Source organism: Phalangium opilio, unplaced genomic scaffold (genome assembly GCF_054372755.1).
Source record: "Phalangium opilio isolate 3A_F unplaced genomic scaffold, DU_Popi_V2 ptg000009l_1, whole genome shotgun sequence".
NCBI lineage: Eukaryota > Metazoa > Arthropoda > Arachnida > Opiliones > Phalangiidae > Phalangium > Phalangium opilio.
The window spans coordinates 1,135,645-1,155,556 of record NW_028324146.1 but is presented as its reverse complement, the minus strand read 5'-3'; the positions used below and the strand labels follow the sequence as shown (position 1 = coordinate 1,155,556).

The 19,912-nt window shown below is 43.9% G+C and overlaps 3 protein-coding genes across 4 annotated transcripts; 1 reads left to right on the top strand and 2 right to left on the bottom strand.

Annotated features, from left to right (window-relative positions):
* Positions 1-207: 207 nt before the first annotated feature.
* LOC149713027 (uncharacterized) lies at positions 208-5,046 on the bottom strand. Of its 2 annotated transcripts, none has more exons than XM_089845212.1 (4): positions 4,823-5,046; positions 3,981-4,215; positions 2,826-3,068; positions 208-1,556 (listed from the first exon to the last, which is right to left on the bottom strand). In XM_089845212.1, exons 2-4 carry the CDS (start codon positions 4,199-4,201, stop codon positions 1,052-1,054), a joined length of 969 nt encoding a protein of 322 aa, XP_089701338.1. In that variant the 5' UTR covers positions 4,202-4,215; positions 4,823-5,046; the 3' UTR covers positions 208-1,051. The 2 variants fall into 2 exon arrangements, with proteins under 2 accessions (XP_089701338.1, XP_089701333.1); XM_089845207.1 differs by having other exon boundaries at positions 3,981-4,218; positions 4,823-5,044.
* A 1,232-nt stretch (positions 5,047-6,278) lies between these two features.
* Positions 6,279-19,065, bottom strand: LOC149713025 (uncharacterized). The gene is made up of 3 exons (XM_089845140.1): positions 18,861-19,065; positions 9,170-9,697; positions 6,279-7,287 (listed from the first exon to the last, which is right to left on the bottom strand). The coding sequence occupies exons 2-3, from the start codon at positions 9,664-9,666 to the stop codon at positions 6,825-6,827; spliced, it is 960 nt and encodes a 319-aa protein (XP_089701266.1). The 5' UTR covers positions 9,667-9,697; positions 18,861-19,065; the 3' UTR covers positions 6,279-6,824.
* Positions 11,619-17,075, top strand: LOC149713026 (uncharacterized). The gene has a single exon (XM_089849360.1). It carries the CDS (start codon positions 11,619-11,621, stop codon positions 17,073-17,075), a length of 5,457 nt encoding a protein of 1,818 aa, XP_089705486.1.
* Positions 19,066-19,912: the final 847 nt, after the last annotated feature.

Genomic DNA, 19,912 nt, shown 5'->3' with positions numbered 1-19,912 from the left:
AGGGCTTCTCATATTACACGGTGCCAGCAAGTTTCAATTAACGAAGTGTATGATACTTTTTGTATTCTTATCTATATACTTTTGGTAATATTAAAGTTGAACGCATCATTAACCTCCCAATTACTTCTGTAATTTCAATTTGCCTTTGGCACTGTCTAAAAGTGACCTATTACTTCCGAGGTGGTTATTGTCGACTTATGCTAAAAATTAATTTCCAAAAATCCAAATCCTTTTAATTGATAATGAACTAAAGTCCGCCATGTTAAGACTTACAGGGGGCAACTTAACAAACAATTCAAAACGACCTCCAAAGTTAAGCGTGACCTTAACTAATCACCGAGAAACCAATTAGCCTTATTCCTGATCAGCGCCACCTACCCATAGCGGCGACTTTGAGAACTACTGTAAGCGGCAAGCCAATCAGATGTCGCTAAAATCTGGTGACGTCACTGACGGGCACTCTCGGGGTCTTACCAAAAATGACGTCACCAGATTTTAGCGACATCTGATTGGCTTGCCAATTACAGTAGTTCTCAAAGTCACCGCTATGGGTAGATGGCGCTGATCAGGAATAAGGCTAATTACAAAATTAAAATGTGACCGAGGGGATGTGTTGAAACTGCTTCAAACTGGTTCGCTTCAAAACCAGTTCAAAGGCGATAACCCTGTAAGCGTAATGACTAATTACATAAGTTTATAAGTGATATGTTCCTTCCATAAGTATGACACTACCTATGCTTGATAATGCTACTGAGAGACTTACAAGTGAGAGCTAGTTCGAGAACTACTTAAGCGAGAATAGGTGGTTAATTAATTTTGCCGGACTCCCATCTTCGACTGCATGACTAAGCCTTTGACAGCGCCCCAGTCACCAGGCGTCGCTTTACCCTATGACCTACGTCACTCACGTCATGTCAAGCTCCAGTTTGTAACCAGTGACAAACTTATGGATGGACCACATATCTTATGAACTTATGGTATTTCTTAATCAGTAGTTTGTAGAGAATGGCCGCTATTTGTGATGAATTATGGGTAATTAGGTGTAAGTTGTTCAAAGTCCCTTGATGAACTTATTAAGTCCCATATCGTTTAAGATGACCAGGAATGTTTGTCGCGTGAAATTGGGCAAATTTGGATCTTCGTTGACCTCGCGGTAAAACTGTTCGAAAGATGGCGCTATACTCCGTCCGTGACAGTGCAACTTTAACCGAATTGCCGTTAAAATGGCTTCGTCGTAGTTATTGTAATTGTTTTTATCGCAAAGAAGGGACGGGTCGTGCGGGACCCCTCCCACGTGACCCGAGTTACGCGCGCCATCTTCAAAAGTCGATTTCTTCAGCGGAGAAGATGTCGAACCGCCCGTAGCCTTAGGCCTTGGCTTACCGAATGTCAGGCCCATATCGCCTAGCAGACGACGGAAGGAATGAATGGTGAAAGAGGGCATGCGATGATCCGATTTGATCTGAACCAGGAACTCCGTGATTGTCGGTTTTTCACGACCTTCCACGTATTGGCCGAAACGCTCCCGGATCGTGGTCAATACTGATTGGTCGTATCTGTTTCCAAACAAATTGGATATAAATAAGATTATAACGATAAGTAAGAAATACTAATTAGTAAAAGAGCCCGCCCTTTCGCCGAGCAAATAAAAATTAACTCGCAGTATGGGCTTTAATCGCGGAAATGATCACGTGAGGTGACGCTTCTTTTAACTGGTTACCATAGCGCACTCGATCACGCGCTCCTCGTCATGTGTGTGATCGAGTGGGCTATGTCGTTACACAATTTTAATATTAAAAATATAGTCTTCGTTTTTTTATATAAAAGAGAGTTAGGCTTAGCAAGTCAAGGTAGTCAAATATTCAAACTTTGAAATTATTTTTTATCCATATAATACTATAACGATTATCTGTTCATTTCATTCTCCCCTTAAACCTGTTAAATACGTTTTTTTCTAGTCTAGACTCCGTACGACTTTAGGATTAACCTCTAATTACTCAAATGTAACTTATTCCCGATGCGTGTGCCAAGGCTTAACGCGCAAGTTTTAACCAATGAGATAGAATATATGTATTAAACCTGGAGTCACAAGAAGGACGTTTTGCGATACACTTTTTGACGAGCATGAATCTTTATCAAATACGGGTGGCGCCACCTATTAATCACTTGAAGAACTTTTTTATTACCGTCTGCTGCTATAATCTGCGTAATAAGTTGTCAAGATAGTTTTTTAAACGTGTTAAATAAAATACGCGAGTTAAATAATAAAAACTCTAGTCCTTTTTAATCTAACAAATAGATGAAATAAAAATCATAACGATGTTTCTGATTGCAAATAAGCAATAAGTAAAAGTTGTAATTAGTTCCGCTAGAGGCTCACAGGTGGCGCTGTCATGTTTCGATAAACTTCCTTGATAAAAACGAAGTGTTTCGTGGTAAGCCGATTTGAATTGTAACTCTATCTATCTCATTGGGTTTTGCATGGGGGTTTAAGTTGATAAAATGTTTTAATTTGTAATTAATTGCGCTAGAGGCTCACAGATGGCGCTGCCATGTTTTGATAAACGTCCTTGATAAAAACAATGTGTTTCTCGGTAACCCGATTTGAATTGGAACTCTATCTATCTCATTGGTTTTAACTATGAATCTGCGTTAAAACTATGCGTAGATAGGAAACTCTTTGCGGTTTCCACTCCCTTTATACAGACATGTAGTTACTGACGGGCAACGTAGCTAACACGTTACGCTTTTAGAGTCGCGCGAAACTTTAAGCAATGCGGTAAGTGGGTAATGATAGGCATTAAGACAAATTACTTCTTGTTTACCTGTCTAGCCGTTTCTTTTGTATTCCGGGTCTTTTCCTGGTGATTGACCTAGGGGAAGGTGGACGCGATTTCTTGCTCTTCTTGATTAGGGGTGGGGCGGACGCGACGGGTTTAGCGGAAGGGTCCGTGGCGTCCACCAACTGCGTGACGTTGCCCTCCACCGTGACGGGGGGCATTTCCCCCGTCACGGTGGCCATCGCCTCCTCCATCAACTCCGCTTCCATCGATTTCCTCTTCTCTTGCCTGAAAACGACATGCACACCTCGATCAGCGATAAATGAGGTGAGATGGATTGGAAATGATGTCATGACGCGCGACCCATGCGGCATGCACCGTAACTCTCCCAGTGTATCACCTCTCGCACGCCACCACCCTTCGGAAGAGGCGATTGTTAAGTGCTGCCGCGTAGTGCCATTCTATTTGTATGAGAACTAGCTTCTATTTTTAAGACAGGGTGAGCGTCCTTTACGATTCTGTACTGTACGACCCTACCCAAACCGCTGAGGATGCTGGGAGGACTTTGGTGCCATTCCGTAGGTGGCGTACAGAGAATTTTATAATTCCCCAACGTTTAATTATGACCAATTTAAAATTCCCCCACGTTTAATTATGACCAATTTAAAATTCCCCCACGTTTAATTATGACCAATTTAAAATTCCCCCACGTTTAATTATGACCAATTTAAAATTCCCCCACGTTTAATTATGACCACTTTAAAATTCCCCCACGTTTAATTATGACCAATTTAAAATTCCCCCACGTTTAATTATGACCAATTTAAAATTCCCCCACGTTTAATTATGACCACTTTAAAATTCCCCCACGTTTAATTATGACCACTTTAAAATTCCCCCACGTTTAATTATGACCACTTTAAAATTCCCCGACGTTTAACTACGACTATTTTAAAATTCCCCGACGTTTAACTACGACTATTTTAAAATTCCCCGACGTTTAACGACGACCATTTTAAAAATTCCCTGACACTTAATTAGACCACTTAAAAATTCTCCGACGTTTAACTATGACCAATTTAAAAATTCCCCGACGTTTAACTATGACCAATTTAAAATTCCCCCAATTTTATGACCATTTTAAAATATTTAGCTCGAGTTCAAGAGAAATCCGTCATTGAGGAAAAAAGGAGTACAGACCTTAACTTGAGAACGGTCTTCTTACTGACACCAGTGAAGAGAGCCGTTTCGAGCGCGATAGAGGCGACACTTTTGTTGGGGTCCAAACGGAGGATATGATGATACACGTTCAAAATGGCTTTCTTGGCTTGCGAATTGATCATCTCCCCTTTATGGAACTTTTGGTAATAGGGGTGCGCCGGCGCGTCTTCCAGCGCCGCTAGCAACGCCCTCTTCGGCATTGCGCAATTATAAACTACTAAATAGAACATTCAAATACTATGATGTCATGCACGCTCGTCATAAAAACTCTATGGGACAACTAGACAACTTCCCTGTCGATACCATAATATAGGGGGCGTTCAAAACCGAAGTAAAGCGGGTTCTATGGGTCATTTTGAGTAAGAAATATTCTATGACATGAAAACTGTCTATTTCCTCACTTCAGGTTTTTCTATATGCTTTTGGTTATACCAGAAGTATATAATACTTCTCTTTCATTATCCCCTTCTGATTTTACTAAAGTTTTTCGCCTACTAGAAAACTTCTAAAAATCAACTTTTTTGAACGCTTCACTCTCCCTTTAAATGCCCGTGAAATGACGTACCCAACTGCGAAAGCGCGAAAACCCTTTCTAAAGGCTCTATTTCACACCGTAAACAAATTTGAAAAAGGCGCCGTATATATCTACCAAAAATATTGAGTCGAGTCTAGAATCACTACATAACATTATTTTCCCTTCGTTAGTCCGACGTTACATACGGCACCCTTAGCAACTAGGACCCGCCTCTTACGCGAAGCCAACTTTAGTTTTTAGAACGCTAATTAAGAAAGGCTAAATATAATTGTAATTAGGTAATTACCAATTAGAAGACTTTGTCAGCAAACTTTAAATAAATAAATGAGCAAAAGTCCCGACTTGGCATTCATGTCCGAGTAAAAACAACCTTAGCTAATGTGAAACAGCACTCTTAGAAGACTTCACTGTTTACGGAGATACAGTCGTTTCGTGGGGCTGGCCGTATTACGTATGGCTGTCTTCTAAACGCAACTAAAACGCGTGATCAAAATGGCGTCTGCTAAAATTACAATGTGCGGAAGCGAGTGCGGTAGCCAGTACTAAAATTTACCCTTTAAGTTGCAAAGGTTATTTGAATAGCAAAATGATATTGGACCTACTAGGGTGATATTGAATCTGGGTATTGGACCGGAAATAAGCACAGGACACTGGACATTGTCTAATAAAATTTAAAATGTCCCATAATTTTTCTGAAAACTAAGGGGGTCACTGGACATTTTGACCAATAAATTCTCCGTAGTTTTGATGATTTGACTATGAAGATGCGACAGTATTTTTGCACACTCCAGTGGACAATGTCCTATAATTTTTCTAGTCAAAGGAGGGGACACTGGACACATGTCCTATACGCGCCGAGGATTGAGAGGTTAACTAACACGCAGCGCCTCTAGCGGACTGAATTTAAAACTCTTGGCGGGAAGTTCGCGAATGGTAGATTGGCAGTTTAAAAATGGGGAACGCTAAAATTATAAAATACGTCGCATTTTTAGCATTAGAAGGTTTAAAAATTATTTTAGGGATTCTAATCGTCGAAAAGTCTAAAATCTAACGTAAGAGATGTTTGTAAACCAAACGAAGTTAATACCGAAGGCTCAGGGAAACTCCTGTAACTAAGCAAGTTTATGATATAACCATCTATGTAAGTGTTCAAATTAAATAAATATGTTTATATTGCAAGTTAATTAAATTAAGTGCTTCCATTTATGAGGTTAACTGTACCTATTTACATCTCGTAGGCGTTGTGTACATTTAATTTGGGTGTTGGGATTACATAAGATAATGGCTAAAAACTTACTTTTTCTCTTTAAGCGCGTTAATTCATTCTTTTCTTTTAATACAATGAATTCTAGAACTTCGAAAATGGGTAAAATTTCACCCCTTCTGGGGAATTTCAGTAATAATTTCCACAAGTAACTACATAACAACCCTATGCTTCATTTAAAGACGCGGTCATTTTCCCGCCAATTTGTTCTTCTAAATTCCGCTAGGTGGCGAACGCGGCGCCTCGCTCGGCGCGTATAAGAAATGTTTCTTATTTCCGGCCCCGAGTAGAAACGTTTCATTATGTAATGTTTGACTCTGAAGCAGACGACGCACGATTTTGACCCAGATTAGAGTTAAAAATTGCGCGTTAAGCCTTAGCACAAGCATCGTGAATAAGGTGGATTGTAGGATAGGCGAATAGGTCCAAAACCATGTGATATATTATAGGAATTGTAGGACAACTGAGTAAATCAAACTTAAGATAATCTTAAATTTATTTTTTCCGCTGAAGATCTTTTTCTTATTTAATTTACACATTTAATAATGGTTTAATTAATTTAAACAATAGTTTTACACCGATTTTGTCGACCTTAATTTTCATGACGAGTATCATCCACTAGATGGCGCAAATACCGTTCACAAAATTCAAACGCAACGCCGATAGATGTCACTTTGTGAAGGTTTAATTACCGTGCGCACGTGACCAATATTATGACGTCACGTCACGCGATGCTCAAAAAACACATTCCCGACAAATTAGTGAATACCACCATTAAAAGTGTCCGAGAACCTTGTCATAGTTGCATAATTTTATTAACTCGTGTTAAAGGGTCTGTGGACGCAAATAAAGGGGCGGGGTTTAACACAAACCTTGCGCGAATGACGTATTTTTAGGGGTTTATATAGTCAATTTTTGTGACCAATAGGAAGGAGTAAAAGATTTAATGGCACGATATACACTCGGGTTGGGTTGGGGCTAGGGGATTGTGAGGGAAGTTGTCTTTTAATCACTGGTTTATAGGTCAAACGGTTCTAATGAAATGACTAAGTCCCATATCATTTAATAAAACGTTAAAGGTGTGTCTGGAAAAGACGGGCAAATTGGGGTCAAGATTGACGTCGTTTAAAAACTGGTCGAATGTGGGCGCGGCATTTTTCAAGGAACTTTCGTGCAATTTTAAGCGAATGGCGGTTAATACCGCTTCGTCGTAATTGAACGAATAATCGCAGCGTTGAGCGCCACCTCCCGGGCCTCCTCCGGGACCCCCCGTCGCCGTCCCGTTGGGCCCTTTGACACCCTCGCGACCTTTGGTAAACGCCAATCCCATATCGATGAGCAGACGACGAAACGACGCGATTGTAAAGTTCGGTAAAGTGGGATCCGCGTTGATGTGATTTAGAAATTCTTTAATGGTTGGTTTCTCGCGGCTGGCTTGGAAAGGGTGGAATTGCTCGCGGATTGACGTCACAACATTGGGGTCGATCCTGCGCGCGCATAAAAATAAGTTAACGTTATATAGGGCTTGATCACCTTGAAAGTACTACTTAATATAGTCGAGAACGAATTCAGGATACCATAAGAACGTGGAATGGTAGCATTTACCTCTGGTACCGTGAAGTCATACTTCTTTCGAAAACCGTTACTGCCTTCCTTCTAGGTAACGCCTTAAAATCCGTTCTAAGCGCCATCGGTGGGTTATAAATCGGGCCTTAAGCCTTGGTGCTTTACGCCAAAGTTTGAGAAATCCGTTTTACCAAAGAGGGTTTTACTGACTTGACTCGACTTTCAACGTTCTTATGGTATCCTGAATTCGTTCTTGATATAGTGTTATGGCGGAACGTTGATTGGGTATATGGATCCAAAGACGTGACGGGGCTTCAAAGTTACTAGTCCATCATGACTTTATCGTTAGAACAATTAGAGAATGTTTGAACGGGTCTGCTACACAGTTGAAACGTCTTTAGATATTTAACGAAGAGAAGAAAGTTCTCAAACACCCCTCTCTCATTTGAAAAGAGATTTAACCATAAGTTTATAAGTGATTTGTTTCGTTCCATAAGTATGACACTACCTAAACAAATTCGTAATTCTACAGAGAGACTTACAGCTCGAGATAACTAGTTCGAGAAGGAGAACGACGGAAGCGAGTCAATTGAAGAATCATACACTCGTTGGTTTAATTAATTTTGCAGGACTTCCATGTATGTCCCGATACTGAGCGTTGCCTACCCCATTGTATGTCCCGAGTGATACTGAGCGTTGCCTACCCCATTGTATGTCCCGAGTGATACTGAGCGTTGCCTACCCCCTTGTATGTCCCGATACTGAGGGTTGCCTACCCCTTGTATGTCCGAGCGATACTGAGCGTTGCTTACCCCCTTGTATGTCCCGAGCGATACTGAACGTCGCCTACCCCCTTGTATGTCCCGAGCGATACTGAGCGTCGCCTACCCCCTTGTATGTCCCGATACTGAGCGTTGCCTACCCCCTTGTATGTCCCGAGCGATACTGAGCGTTGCCTACCCCCTTGTATTTGTCCCGATACTGAGCGTTGCCTACCCCCTTGTATTTGTCCCGATACTGAGCGTTGCCTACCCCCTTGTATGTCCCGATACTGAGGGTTGCCTACCCCCTTGTATGTCCCGATACTGAGGGTTGCCTACCCCCTTGAATGTCCGAGCGATACTGAGGGTTGCTTACCCCCTTGTATGTCCCGAGCGATACTGAGCGTCGCCTACCTTCTTGTATGTATCGAGCGATACTGAGCGTTGCCTACCCCTTGTAAGTCCCGAGCGATACTGAGCGTTGCCTACCCCCTTGTATGTCCGAGCGATACTGAGCGTTGCCTACCCCCTTGTATGTCCGAGCTATACTGAGCGTTGGCTACCCCCTTGCATGTCCGAGCGATACTGAGCGTTGCCTACCCCCTTGTATGTCCGAGCTATACTGAGCGTTGGCTACCCCCTTGCATGTCCGAGCGATACTGAGCGTTGCCTACGCCCTTGCATGTCCGAGCGATACTGAGCGTTGCCTACCCCCTTGTAAGTCCCGAGCGATACTGAGCGTTGCCTACCCCCTTGTATTTGTCCCGATCGATACTGAGCGTTCTCTACTCCCTCGTATGTCCCGAGCGATACTGAGCGTCGCCTACCCCCCTTTTAAGTCGAATTTAAAAATAGACGAAAACGCGCGCCCAATCAGAGTCTGATAAACGGAAGGCGCCTCTAGCGGGACACAGTGGCGATAATGGGGAAGTACAATAGCATGCACGGGCCTTGATAATATAGAGGAGGCAGTGGTCTATTGTTAGAGAGTTGAACGTATTCGGGTCAGGGGCTGGTAAACTTAATACAATAAATAACTGACCTGTCGAGTCTTTTCTTCTGTATTCCGGGCCTTTTCCTTTGAATTGACCTTGGCGAAGGGGGCCTTTTCTTTTTGGTGACCGGATGTGTCGTAGGTGGCGGGGCCGGCTGCGGAGCCACCGCAACTCCTCCATTACCTCCAGCACCATTAGCTTCTGTTCCCGTATTGGTTGTTGTATTCGGATCGACGCCCTCGTTGGGTGTCTGCGTGTTAGGCGGGGCGATTCCGGCTTCTTTCAGTTCATTCTCCATGGAGACCTTTTTTTCCTGACGTAGTTTCATGACGGTGTGCGAACTGACTCCGGTTAAGGCGGCTGTTTCGTCCGCTATACGCGATTTTTTCTTGTCGGGGTCCAAACGTAGGATGTGATGGTAAACGTTCAGGATAACCCGTTTGGCCTGCGAGTTGATCATCTCGCCTTTACGAAATTTTTCGTAATAGGGGTGAGGTGCCGAATTGTCTTCGTAGTCAGACGCTTCGCGGTTTTTTCTTGGCATGCTGGATTAGTTCCGCTCACTTATCAATCATCTATTTATGATAGATTGAAAAGAACGAAAGATTTTTTTAACTATAGTAGGAAAGCTCCTTATCAAATAACTAGCGTGTAATAAGAACTTCCATCAAAATGATATAAAGAATGGGTAGATTTTACTGATTCGACTAATATTTTTGTAGCACCCTAGGAGCGAAGGCACTCGGCGTTGCCCGTCAGCCCCTAGGGATGCATTTTTTAGTACTTTTCACGAGGACATTATTCCATAAAGAAGGGTTTTTAAATTTGTGGCCGCCATTTAAAAAGATGGCAACAAATAGAACCCGAAAGAGCATTCAGCCCGTCTATAGGTTAAAGGAAATCAGTGAACTAAATATTTGCGAAATCGGTTGAAACGCGCGGACTTTGTTGCATAGAGATTTCTACAACAAATCCGACAAAAAGGAAAAGATCGACCTCCCGAAGCCATTTTAACATTATTTTCTTTACCGCCGAACTCTCTAGGCTAATTTACCCAGTGACCAGTACTGATCTGTATTAAAGAGCGGAACTCGGGCCATAGTCCACTGGATCCGCGCAGTCGTGATGCGCGTGATCGCGAGGGCTATGCTCGGGCCGAGCGCGCGAACAATGGAAGAACGCGAAAGGAGAGGTAATCTCGATTTTAGAAGAGATAGTCTGACGTCACGCAGCCCCCCTCTGGTTGGCATTTTTGCGCGTAGAATACTGTTTCCAACCGTTAGGGGGGGACGAAACTCCAGTAAGAGATAGAAGGGTGTGACGCTTCAGGGTCAGAACTGTTACCTCCCTATTAACACAAAAAAACTTCTCAGAGCACTACGAGAGCGCCCCGAGCATCGGTCCAATGGAAAATCTGCTAGAAGCACCTCCGACCAATCGCGTAAAGCCCTGCCGGCTTGTTAATAAAATGTACTTTCGCGGCCAATTTTCAAATAATCTCGGGCTAAATTTCATCTGAATATTTTCTGGCACGATAAAGTATGCGCGTGAGGAAATTTGTTTTCACGCTATAGGATAGGCAACTCCCTATCTCGAACGACAGCTTATTCGATATATACTCTGTTCCAGCTTCGGTTGTCAGTACGGGCAAAGCTAGGTCTCTATGTTGTAGCGGCTTGGCGATAAATAAATAGAGAGCTTTAAGATGGGATAGTAGCACGTCACACCCTCCCAAGTATTACCGCTGTGTTAAATCACAAAAACACTTTACTTAAAATTTAAATAATCATCGCTAAATCCATTTTTTACTTCAGTTTATAACCTTCTGTTATATTCTTTGTCATTCTTCAATTCCTGTATATTTTTGTATTTATTTTCTTTTGTAAAATTCTCTCTTTGTGCCAAAAAATACCCCGTACGTCATCGGATGATTGACCTGACCATACCCCGTACGTCATCGGATGATTGACCTGACCCTACCCTTTAGCCAATCATCTACTCGCCTTTCTAAGGTAAAAAATACTCCGAAAAAGTATAAATAGCCCGAGCTCTACAATACAAGTAGGCTCATTCTGACTTTCGCTCCCCCGAGAAAGACGCCTCTAAGCGGACCCCCTATAGTCCGTCGCTATACCCTACCTTGCGTTGGAAGTCGCTAAAAACTTTTCCATTCAAAGTACGGGTTGTTACCCTTGGACCCTCGTGTCCCCGCTCTCGCTATATAATACCCCCCTTTGGCACTTAGAAATTATCAGTTCTTTTTTTTTATTCGTTAATTTTTCTTTATGACAATAAACTTAGTGTTTTTTTTATAGTTAAATTTGTTAGTTTGGAGTTTTACTTTAACGCGGCTACTCAATTATCGTTCCAGCCATACACAACCTTTAGATTTTTCAGTAACCCCTTAAACTTGAGACCACATTTTGGTACCGACTTACCCGGGAGAATTAGTAACGCGTTAGATTTCAAACGAACTTAAAAACTTTAACTTTAAAAATGGACGAACTCGCTCGTCTTAAAGCTAAAAGAGCTGGTACTAAACAATCAGCCACCCGCGCTAAAAACAACTTGGAAACAGAGTTGAAATCAACCGCTATCGACTACGCCGCTGTTGAAGGTTATCTAGCTATCCTGCAGGCCAAAGAACTTGTTCTTGTTAATCTCAATGAGGCCATGGAAACGCTATTTACCTCAGCAGCTGAGCTAGAAAAAGATCAACAAACCGCTCAAGATTACATCGATGACTTGATCATAACCCAAGCTCGAGGGCGACAAGCTATTGATGCAAGAACAAAGGCCGTAGCAGTAGCCACAAGCTTTGCACAGGCCAACGGAAGTAATACCACCGCTAGTTCCGGATCTATCACGCCAACCCTTCCGCTTACTGGAAGCGCGCTCGCGAACCCGCTCGGTATCACAACACCGAACACTACTCAGCCGCCAACGGGGAGCGGGCTCCCTAGCCCGTCCGGTACCATCCCTTCGGTACACCCGCAACACGGTCTCGCTCCGGCAGTCAGACTGCCTAAACTAGAAATTCGCCGGTTTTCCGGAGATATAAGCGAGTGGCAAAACTTTTGGGCAAACTTTGAAAGTACCATTCATAATAACCCCAATCTGTCACAAACGGACAAATTTAGTTACCTAAAATCCTACTTGGAAGGATTCGCGTTACAATCTATAAAAGGACTCTCCCTTTCCGCCGCGAATTACGCTTCCGCGATTAATAAACTTCAAACTCGATTCGGTAGGCGGGAAAATATAATAAGCGAACATTTACATATTCTTCGAAATCTCCCTGCAGTCAAAAAATCCAATGACTTAGTAGCCCTTAGGAGGTTGTATGACACATGTATGACGCAGATTATAAGTCTCGAAGATCTACAAGTAGTTGTTCAAAGCTACGGCAGTCTATTGTGCCCTATCATAATAGAATGCCTCCCTGAAGAGATAACCCTCGCGTTCACTCGGGAAAATAACAACGGGCAAGAAATAAAAATTAGCGAATTAATGGACTTTCTCAATCGCGAAATAACTAGCAGAGAACGCGCCGCGGTACTCGCCCGACCCTCAGCGAAAGAACCGGACCGAAGGTACGCCGAAACGGACAAAAGGCTACTTGAAAAATCGCACCCGAATCGAGACTACCGCCAGGATCATCGAAAACCAAAGCCACCGTACGGAGCCGCTGCGCTCTCCGTAAACGCGCCGGTAAAATCCTGCTTGTACTGCGGTAAAAGCGAACACAGTACAACTCAGTGCAACCAAATCACGCTTCGAGAAAAAAAGGATCTATTAGTCAGATTGAAGCGCTGTTTCATCTGCCTAAGAGATTATCACCCAAATAGAGAATGCACCTCTCGCTTTAGAACGTGTAAAAAATGCAATGGCCGCCACCACACGAGCATTTGCGACCAGCCGCTAAACGCTACGCTAGAAAACCCGCCAGAATCAAACGCAGTAGCCCAGATGACCGCCGGCTCCTGTAGGAACGACGCCACTTCCGTGTTCCTCCAGACCGCCCTAGCCGAAGCTAAACCTCCGACCGGAGAAACGCAAAAACTAGTCCGGTGTCTACTCGATACCGGAAGTCACGTAACATTCATCAAGGAGAACGTATCAAGAGAACTTAACCTTCCGGTTATAAGCGAAGACGTCCTCGAAACAATCAGTTTCGGAAGCACTACCCCGATGAAGGTCCAGAGAAGAAAAGTACGACTCGAACTTCAGAGCCGACACCATCCCGAAAAGAAAATCATCATAGAAGCGTACGAAACGCCAACTATTTGCGGTGCCGTATTTTCCGTACCGGGAGTCGAAATCGCGAAAGAATTCGAGAAACGCAATTTACTCATGGCTGACGCAACCGCGTTGGAGTTTGACAGCCAAAGGCCTCACGCGATAGAGGTTTTAATCGGCGCGAACTACCTCTGGGCCGTCGCGAGCGGGAAAATCGAACGGTTTAGCCCTACTCTCACCGCGATGGAGACCCTCTTCGGTTGGACTCTCCAAGGGCCAGCTACCGTTTCATCCCGCGAAGTAGGAGTCAACGCTATCACCATCATGGCCGTCAACGCGAGCACGATTCCCGAAGAAGATGCCGTCTCTAATCAACTTCGCAAATTCTGGGAGTTAGAAGCCTTCGGGGTCCATGACAAGGACGAAGATAAAGAACTAGGAAACAAAATCCTAGGAAAATTCGCGGAAACAACGGTTTTCAAAAACGGTCGCTATACCGTCGCGCTCCCGTTCAAACCTGGACAACATAACTTGGGAGACAACTTCGCGGTCGCTAAGAAACGCACCCTAAACTTACTCGCCAGACTACAAAAAGACCCAGTTAACTTTCTGGAGTATAATGCCATCATCAAAGATCAAATCGCGGCTGGAGTAGTTGAACGCGTGGACTCTACAAATAGAACTGGCTTCCCACTCTACTATTTCCCGCATCGCGCAGTAATACGAGAAGCCAGCGCGTCTACTAGAACTCGTATCGTTAACGACGGATCATCTCACGCGTTCGGAGTCTCCAGTTTGAACTCCTGCCTCGAAGCCGGGCCTAATCTCAACCCCGAGCTTTACGACATTCTACTACGGTTTCGCGAAAAACGTATAGCATTTACGGCTGACGTTACAAAAGCCTTCTTGCAAATCGAAGTAAAGGAAGAAGATCGCGACGCGCTACGTTTCCTGTGGGTTGACGTCGATCACCCACACGCGAACCAAACCCTCCTGGTCTACCGAATGACCCGCGTTCCCTTTGGAGCAACTTCCAGCCCATTCCTCTTGGCCGCAACCATCAGACTTCACGCTGAGAAGTATAAAACTACCTATCCCGAAGCCAGTGAACTTCTAAATGACTCGATGTACGTAGACGACCTGGCTTCCAACGCAAATACAGAGGAAGAAGCACTCAAGTTAATTTCGGACGCTACCGAAATCATGAAAGAGGCAGGGATGACACTCACTAAGTGGCAAAGCAACTCGCCAAAGCTGAGAAGTCTCTTAACAACCAAGAAGCCAGACGAGAAGTCCACTGACAATCAAACGTCATTCGCTCCCACCAAAGTTCTCGGGCTAACTTGGGACAGCTTCAGAGATGCCCTAACTTTTACAATTGCCGATTTACTCCAATTCATCCAGGATCGAGAGAGTACAAAACGATGGGTTTTGAAGTCCGTAGCGAAAATATTCGACCCGCTCGGCTTCATTTCTCCATTCACCGTAAGGGCCAAGCTGCTTTTCCAGCAACTCTGGGAAAATGGCCTCTCTTGGGACGAAACGCTGCCAGACGAACTAGCTGACATCTACGAAGCCTGGTGTTACGAATTGCGAAACCTACAGGAAGTTTCAATCCCTCGCCACTACTTCGGGGAAGCCGCTAACCCTGACCCAGAGAAATTGGAACTCCATTGTTTCTCAGACGCCAGCCCGAAAGCCTACGCCGCTGTAGCGTATTTCCGGTTCCCAACTAAAGACGGAAGCTACGCCACTACTCTAATCACCTCGAAATCCCGAGTCGCGCCGCTAAAGAAACTGACGCTCCCACGTCTCGAGTTGATGGGAGCCCTCCTTGCTGCCCAACTTGTCCAGCACCTGACGAAGCACCTCAAAACAAAGCCAAAGAGGATCCTTATGTGGAGTGATTCCAAAATCGCCCTTGGATGGATTAAGGGAGCCGCAGACCGCTGGAAACCTTTCGTAGCAAACCGCGTAAGAGAATTACAGTCAATTTCTAACCCTTTACATTGGAATCACTGCAAAGGTTCCGAGAACCCCGCCGACCTCCCGACACGAGGATGCGACATGGCTTCCCTAGCCAATGACAGTTTTTGGTGGCACGGGCCTCGCTGGCTCCGCGAATCCTCTAACTTCCCGAAGAACGATCCGCCTACAGATGTAAATTTCGAACCGGTAAAGGACGAGATGAAAAACACTTCCGTCACGCTGACAGTCACTGAACCCTTACCGGAATCGCCTATCAACATTCGAGCTTTCAATTCGCTAAAAGCCCTCTACCGTCATACCTCTTGGATTCTCCGTTTCAAGCACAATCTGCGCTTCAAGAACGATCGACGTAGCGGAGAGCTAGCAGCCGAAGAAATTCATCAAGCTGAACTTTACTGGGTTCGATACACCCAGAAAGAACAGTTCCCCCAAGAAATCGAGCGCCTACAACAACAGCTGAGCATCCCGAAGGAATCGAAAATCTTGACCCTTCATCCCCACGTGGACTCGGACGGGCTTCTACGCGTCGGGGGAAGATTAAAAGGAAGCGGCTTGTCATACGCTGAACGGCAGCCTTGGCTTCTCGCGCCAAAACATCCATTTACGGAGCTTCTAGTAAAAAACGCGCACGAAAAAGTGATGCACGCCGGAGTCGTAATCACAACGGCTTCTTTACGCGAAAAATTCTGGGTAATCAAATCCCGCAGTTACGTCAATCAAGTGTTAAGAAATTGCAACATTTGCAATTATTTTCGAGCTAAACCGTCGGACGCGGTTATGGCCCCTTTGCCAGAATTTCGCACCACTCAAACTCCAGTATTCGAGAGTTGCGGTTTGGACTTCGCAGGTCCCCTCTACACGCGTGACGGGAAAAAATGCTACGTTGCATTATTTACTTGTGCGGTCACCCGCGCGGTACATCTCGAGCTGGTTTCGGACCAATCGACGGACAGCTTCCTTCTCGCGCTCCGAAGATTCATCTCGCGACGCGGCATGGTTAAACACATTTTCTCGGACAACGCCAAGACCTTCAAGAGAGCCAAAACAGACCTCAGTGAACTTTGGATAAACGTAAGCAGCCCTGAAGTATCCCGATACTTCGGAAATCTACAAATCAAGTGGACATACATCGCCGACCGAGCCGCCTGGTGGGGTGGTTTTTGGGAAAGACTGGTCGGTTCAGTAAAAAATGCCCTCCGAAAAACCATCGGTCGCGCAAAATTATCTTTTGAAGAGATCCAGACCACCTTGACTGAAGCCGAAGCTGCGGTTAATTCGCGTCCTATCACCTTCGTCTCCGAAGATGCACATGAACCAGCCCCACTAACTCCGAACCACTTCCTAGTCGGAGAAAGGATGACAAGCCTGCCTTCCAGGACCTACCCTAAAAATGCTGACATCCAAAGCAACCGCTTGGAACTAACCAGACGCTTGAAGTACCGTCAAACCCTAATCGACGGCTTCTGGAAGCGTTGGAGAGCCGAATACCTCCTACAACTACGATCCGCTCACCATCGTACCAAAAACCAACCCACGACGCCACTACAAGCCGGAAACATCGTTCTTATCCAGGAAGACAAGATGCCCCGCCTAAGCTGGAAACTAGGTGTCGTAGACGAGACATTTCTAGGACGCGATGGGCATATACGCTCTTGCATGGTGAGATTATCGGACGGAAGTAAACTTCGCCGACCAATCCAATTATTATATCAACTAGAAATCTGAACTTTCGCGATCCTTGGCTTGAACTACATAGTTCAACCGGGGGGAGCCTGTTAAATCACAAAAACACTTTACTTAAAATTTAAATAATCATCGCTAAATCCATTTTTTACTTCAGTTTATAACCTTCTGTTATATTCTTTGTCATTCTTCAATTCCTGTATATTTTTGTATTTATTTTCTTTTGTAAAATTCTCTCTTTGTGCCAAAAAATACCCCGTACGTCATCGGATGATTGACCTGACCATACCCCGTACGTCATCGGATGATTGACCTGACCCTACCCTTTAGCCAATCATCTACTCGCCTTTCTAAGGTAAAAAATACTCCGAAAAAGTATAAATAGCCCGAGCTCTACAATACAAGTAGGCTCATTCTGACTTTCGCTCCCCCGAGAAAGACGCCTCTAAGCGGACCCCCTATAGTCCGTCGCTATACCCTACCTTGCGTTGGAAGTCGCTAAAAACTTTTCCATTCAAAGTACGGGTTGTTACCCTTGGACCCTCGTGTCCCCGCTCTCGCTATATAATACCCCCCTTTGGCACTTAGAAATTATCAGTTCTTTTTTTTTATTCGTTAATTTTTCTTTATGACAATAAACTTAGTGTTTTTTTTATAGTTAAATTTGTTAGTTTGGAGTTTTACTTTAACGCGGCTACTCAATTATCGTTCCAGCCATACACAACCTTTAGATTTTTCAGTAACCCCTTAAACTTGAGACCACACGCTGTTCTGGTAGCCATATTGGGTGGTATTAGCTTCATACATGCTTTACACCCACCAATATGGTAGCGTAAATTATGTCACGAGACTCAGCTCCTCCTCCAACTGAAAGCTCTCTATAATGTAGGTTTGCGCGTACTGACAACAAACGAAAGCAACACTGATTTTCAGGATTTTAAATCTCCCGAGTGTGTTTTTTCGCTCCAATGCACGGACCTCTAGGCTTTAGTTTCAAACAGGCTGGGAAATAAGGATATTTTTTAAACTAGTCCTTTGGACCAGTGACCCCCTAGTGTCTGAAATAATTTACTGGTCTCCGGACTGGTCCCAGCCTTTGCTCTCCAATAGATTTGCAATTAATAAACTGGTCCCGAGGACCAGTAACCCCCACTTCTTGAATTAAAAAACTAGTCCAAGCAATTAATAAACTGGTTTTGGACCAGAGGAAGTGTGCTATTTCCCAGCCTGGTTTCAAATACGTGTAGTAGGCAATGGCGGGCCTATGTTTAACAACGCGCTATTAAAAATTGCAACAATAGAGCTATATCAGTTGTGACGTCAGTGCCTAGGTAAAACGTCACGGGCTTAGCTTTGGCAGTGGGCGGCCATGTTTGGTACCGCTTTGGTTCTACGGGCAAATAGCATGGGTGACGTCACACTAAGGCTTCTGAGATAACTCTATTCAAGAAATAATTGCGAAAATATTTCTTCAGATTCCCAAAAGATTTAGAAAGGTAAAAAATATTAGGCTTAGCAGAAAAATCAATTTTGACTTATTTTTGTTACTATAATATTTATTACTTTTCGCAATTATTTCTTTTGCCATAGCTTAAACGCTCTATTCGCGAGTATTGGTTAATGAAAACCAAAAATCCTTTCACTTAGTGTCGTCTGTTATATTTAGCTAGATCTTCAGGTAAGCCATACTAATACGTTAGTTAGGAGTCACGCGTCTTAAACCCGATAGATATCGTAATTTACAGGCAATGTTTGAGTGGAAAGAAGAAAACCATTTGCCAATTAAAACACGTTCAATTGCGATAAAGTGAAAAACAAAGCACTTACTAATAATTGAAGATGGTCGTGTGAATTCCATGTTATTTTCAACGGGATTTATCGCGGGGCACCCAAGTACTGTCCCCGCCAAACATATCAACCTTATTGATTGCAACACTCTATACGAAATGAACATGGCTACCTGAATTTAGTCGCTGGACACGCGATGGCCACTTTTAATATGGACTTACGTAGACTACACTTAGGAATCAGTATTATCAGGAATACATAGATTATTACTTGATTCCTGGTATTATAGATTACTTTTCACGCTGGCATTATTCCATAAAGAAGGGTTTTTAAATTTCTGGACGCCTTTTAAAAAGATGGCAACAAATCGAACCCAAAAGACCATTCAGCCCGTCTATAGGTGAAAGGAAACCTGTGTACTAAATATTTGCGAAATCGGTTGAAACGCGCGGACTTTGTTGCATAGAGAAGATTTTTTTACATTTCTGGTCGCCATTTTTTAAGATGGCGGCGGATTGGAAAAACCTTCTTAGTACGCGCCTACTACTTATGAGTAACGTTCCTGCAAATTTTCAGCCTTCTAGGGCAAGCGGTTTGGGCTGGGTGTTGATTATCAGTCAGTCTGTCAGGACTTTGATTTATATAGATATAGATTGAAAAAGGACACCACCTATCATTAATATTTCAGATCTGAAGATATTTTTACCAAAAACTTTGAGTTCATTATAGAGTGCTGTCAGAAGCGCCGGTGTGACGTCACCCATGCTGTTTTCCCATAAAGAAAAAACGGTAACTGTCATGGCCGCCCATTGCTAAAGGCAGACTCGTGACGTTTAACCTTGGATCTGACGTCACAACTGACAGCACTCTATTATTAATATCATAAGTTTATAAGGTATGTTCCATAAGTATGACATACCTATACTTCGTAATGCTAGAGACTTAATTACTGAGAGCTAGTTCGAGAACGACAAGCGAGAATTGACTACGATTGGTTAATTTTGCAGTCCATCTTCCTATTTAGCCTTTGACAGCGCCCCACCAGGTGTCGCTTTACGAGAAACTATGACGTTTCAACTGCGACAAGCTCT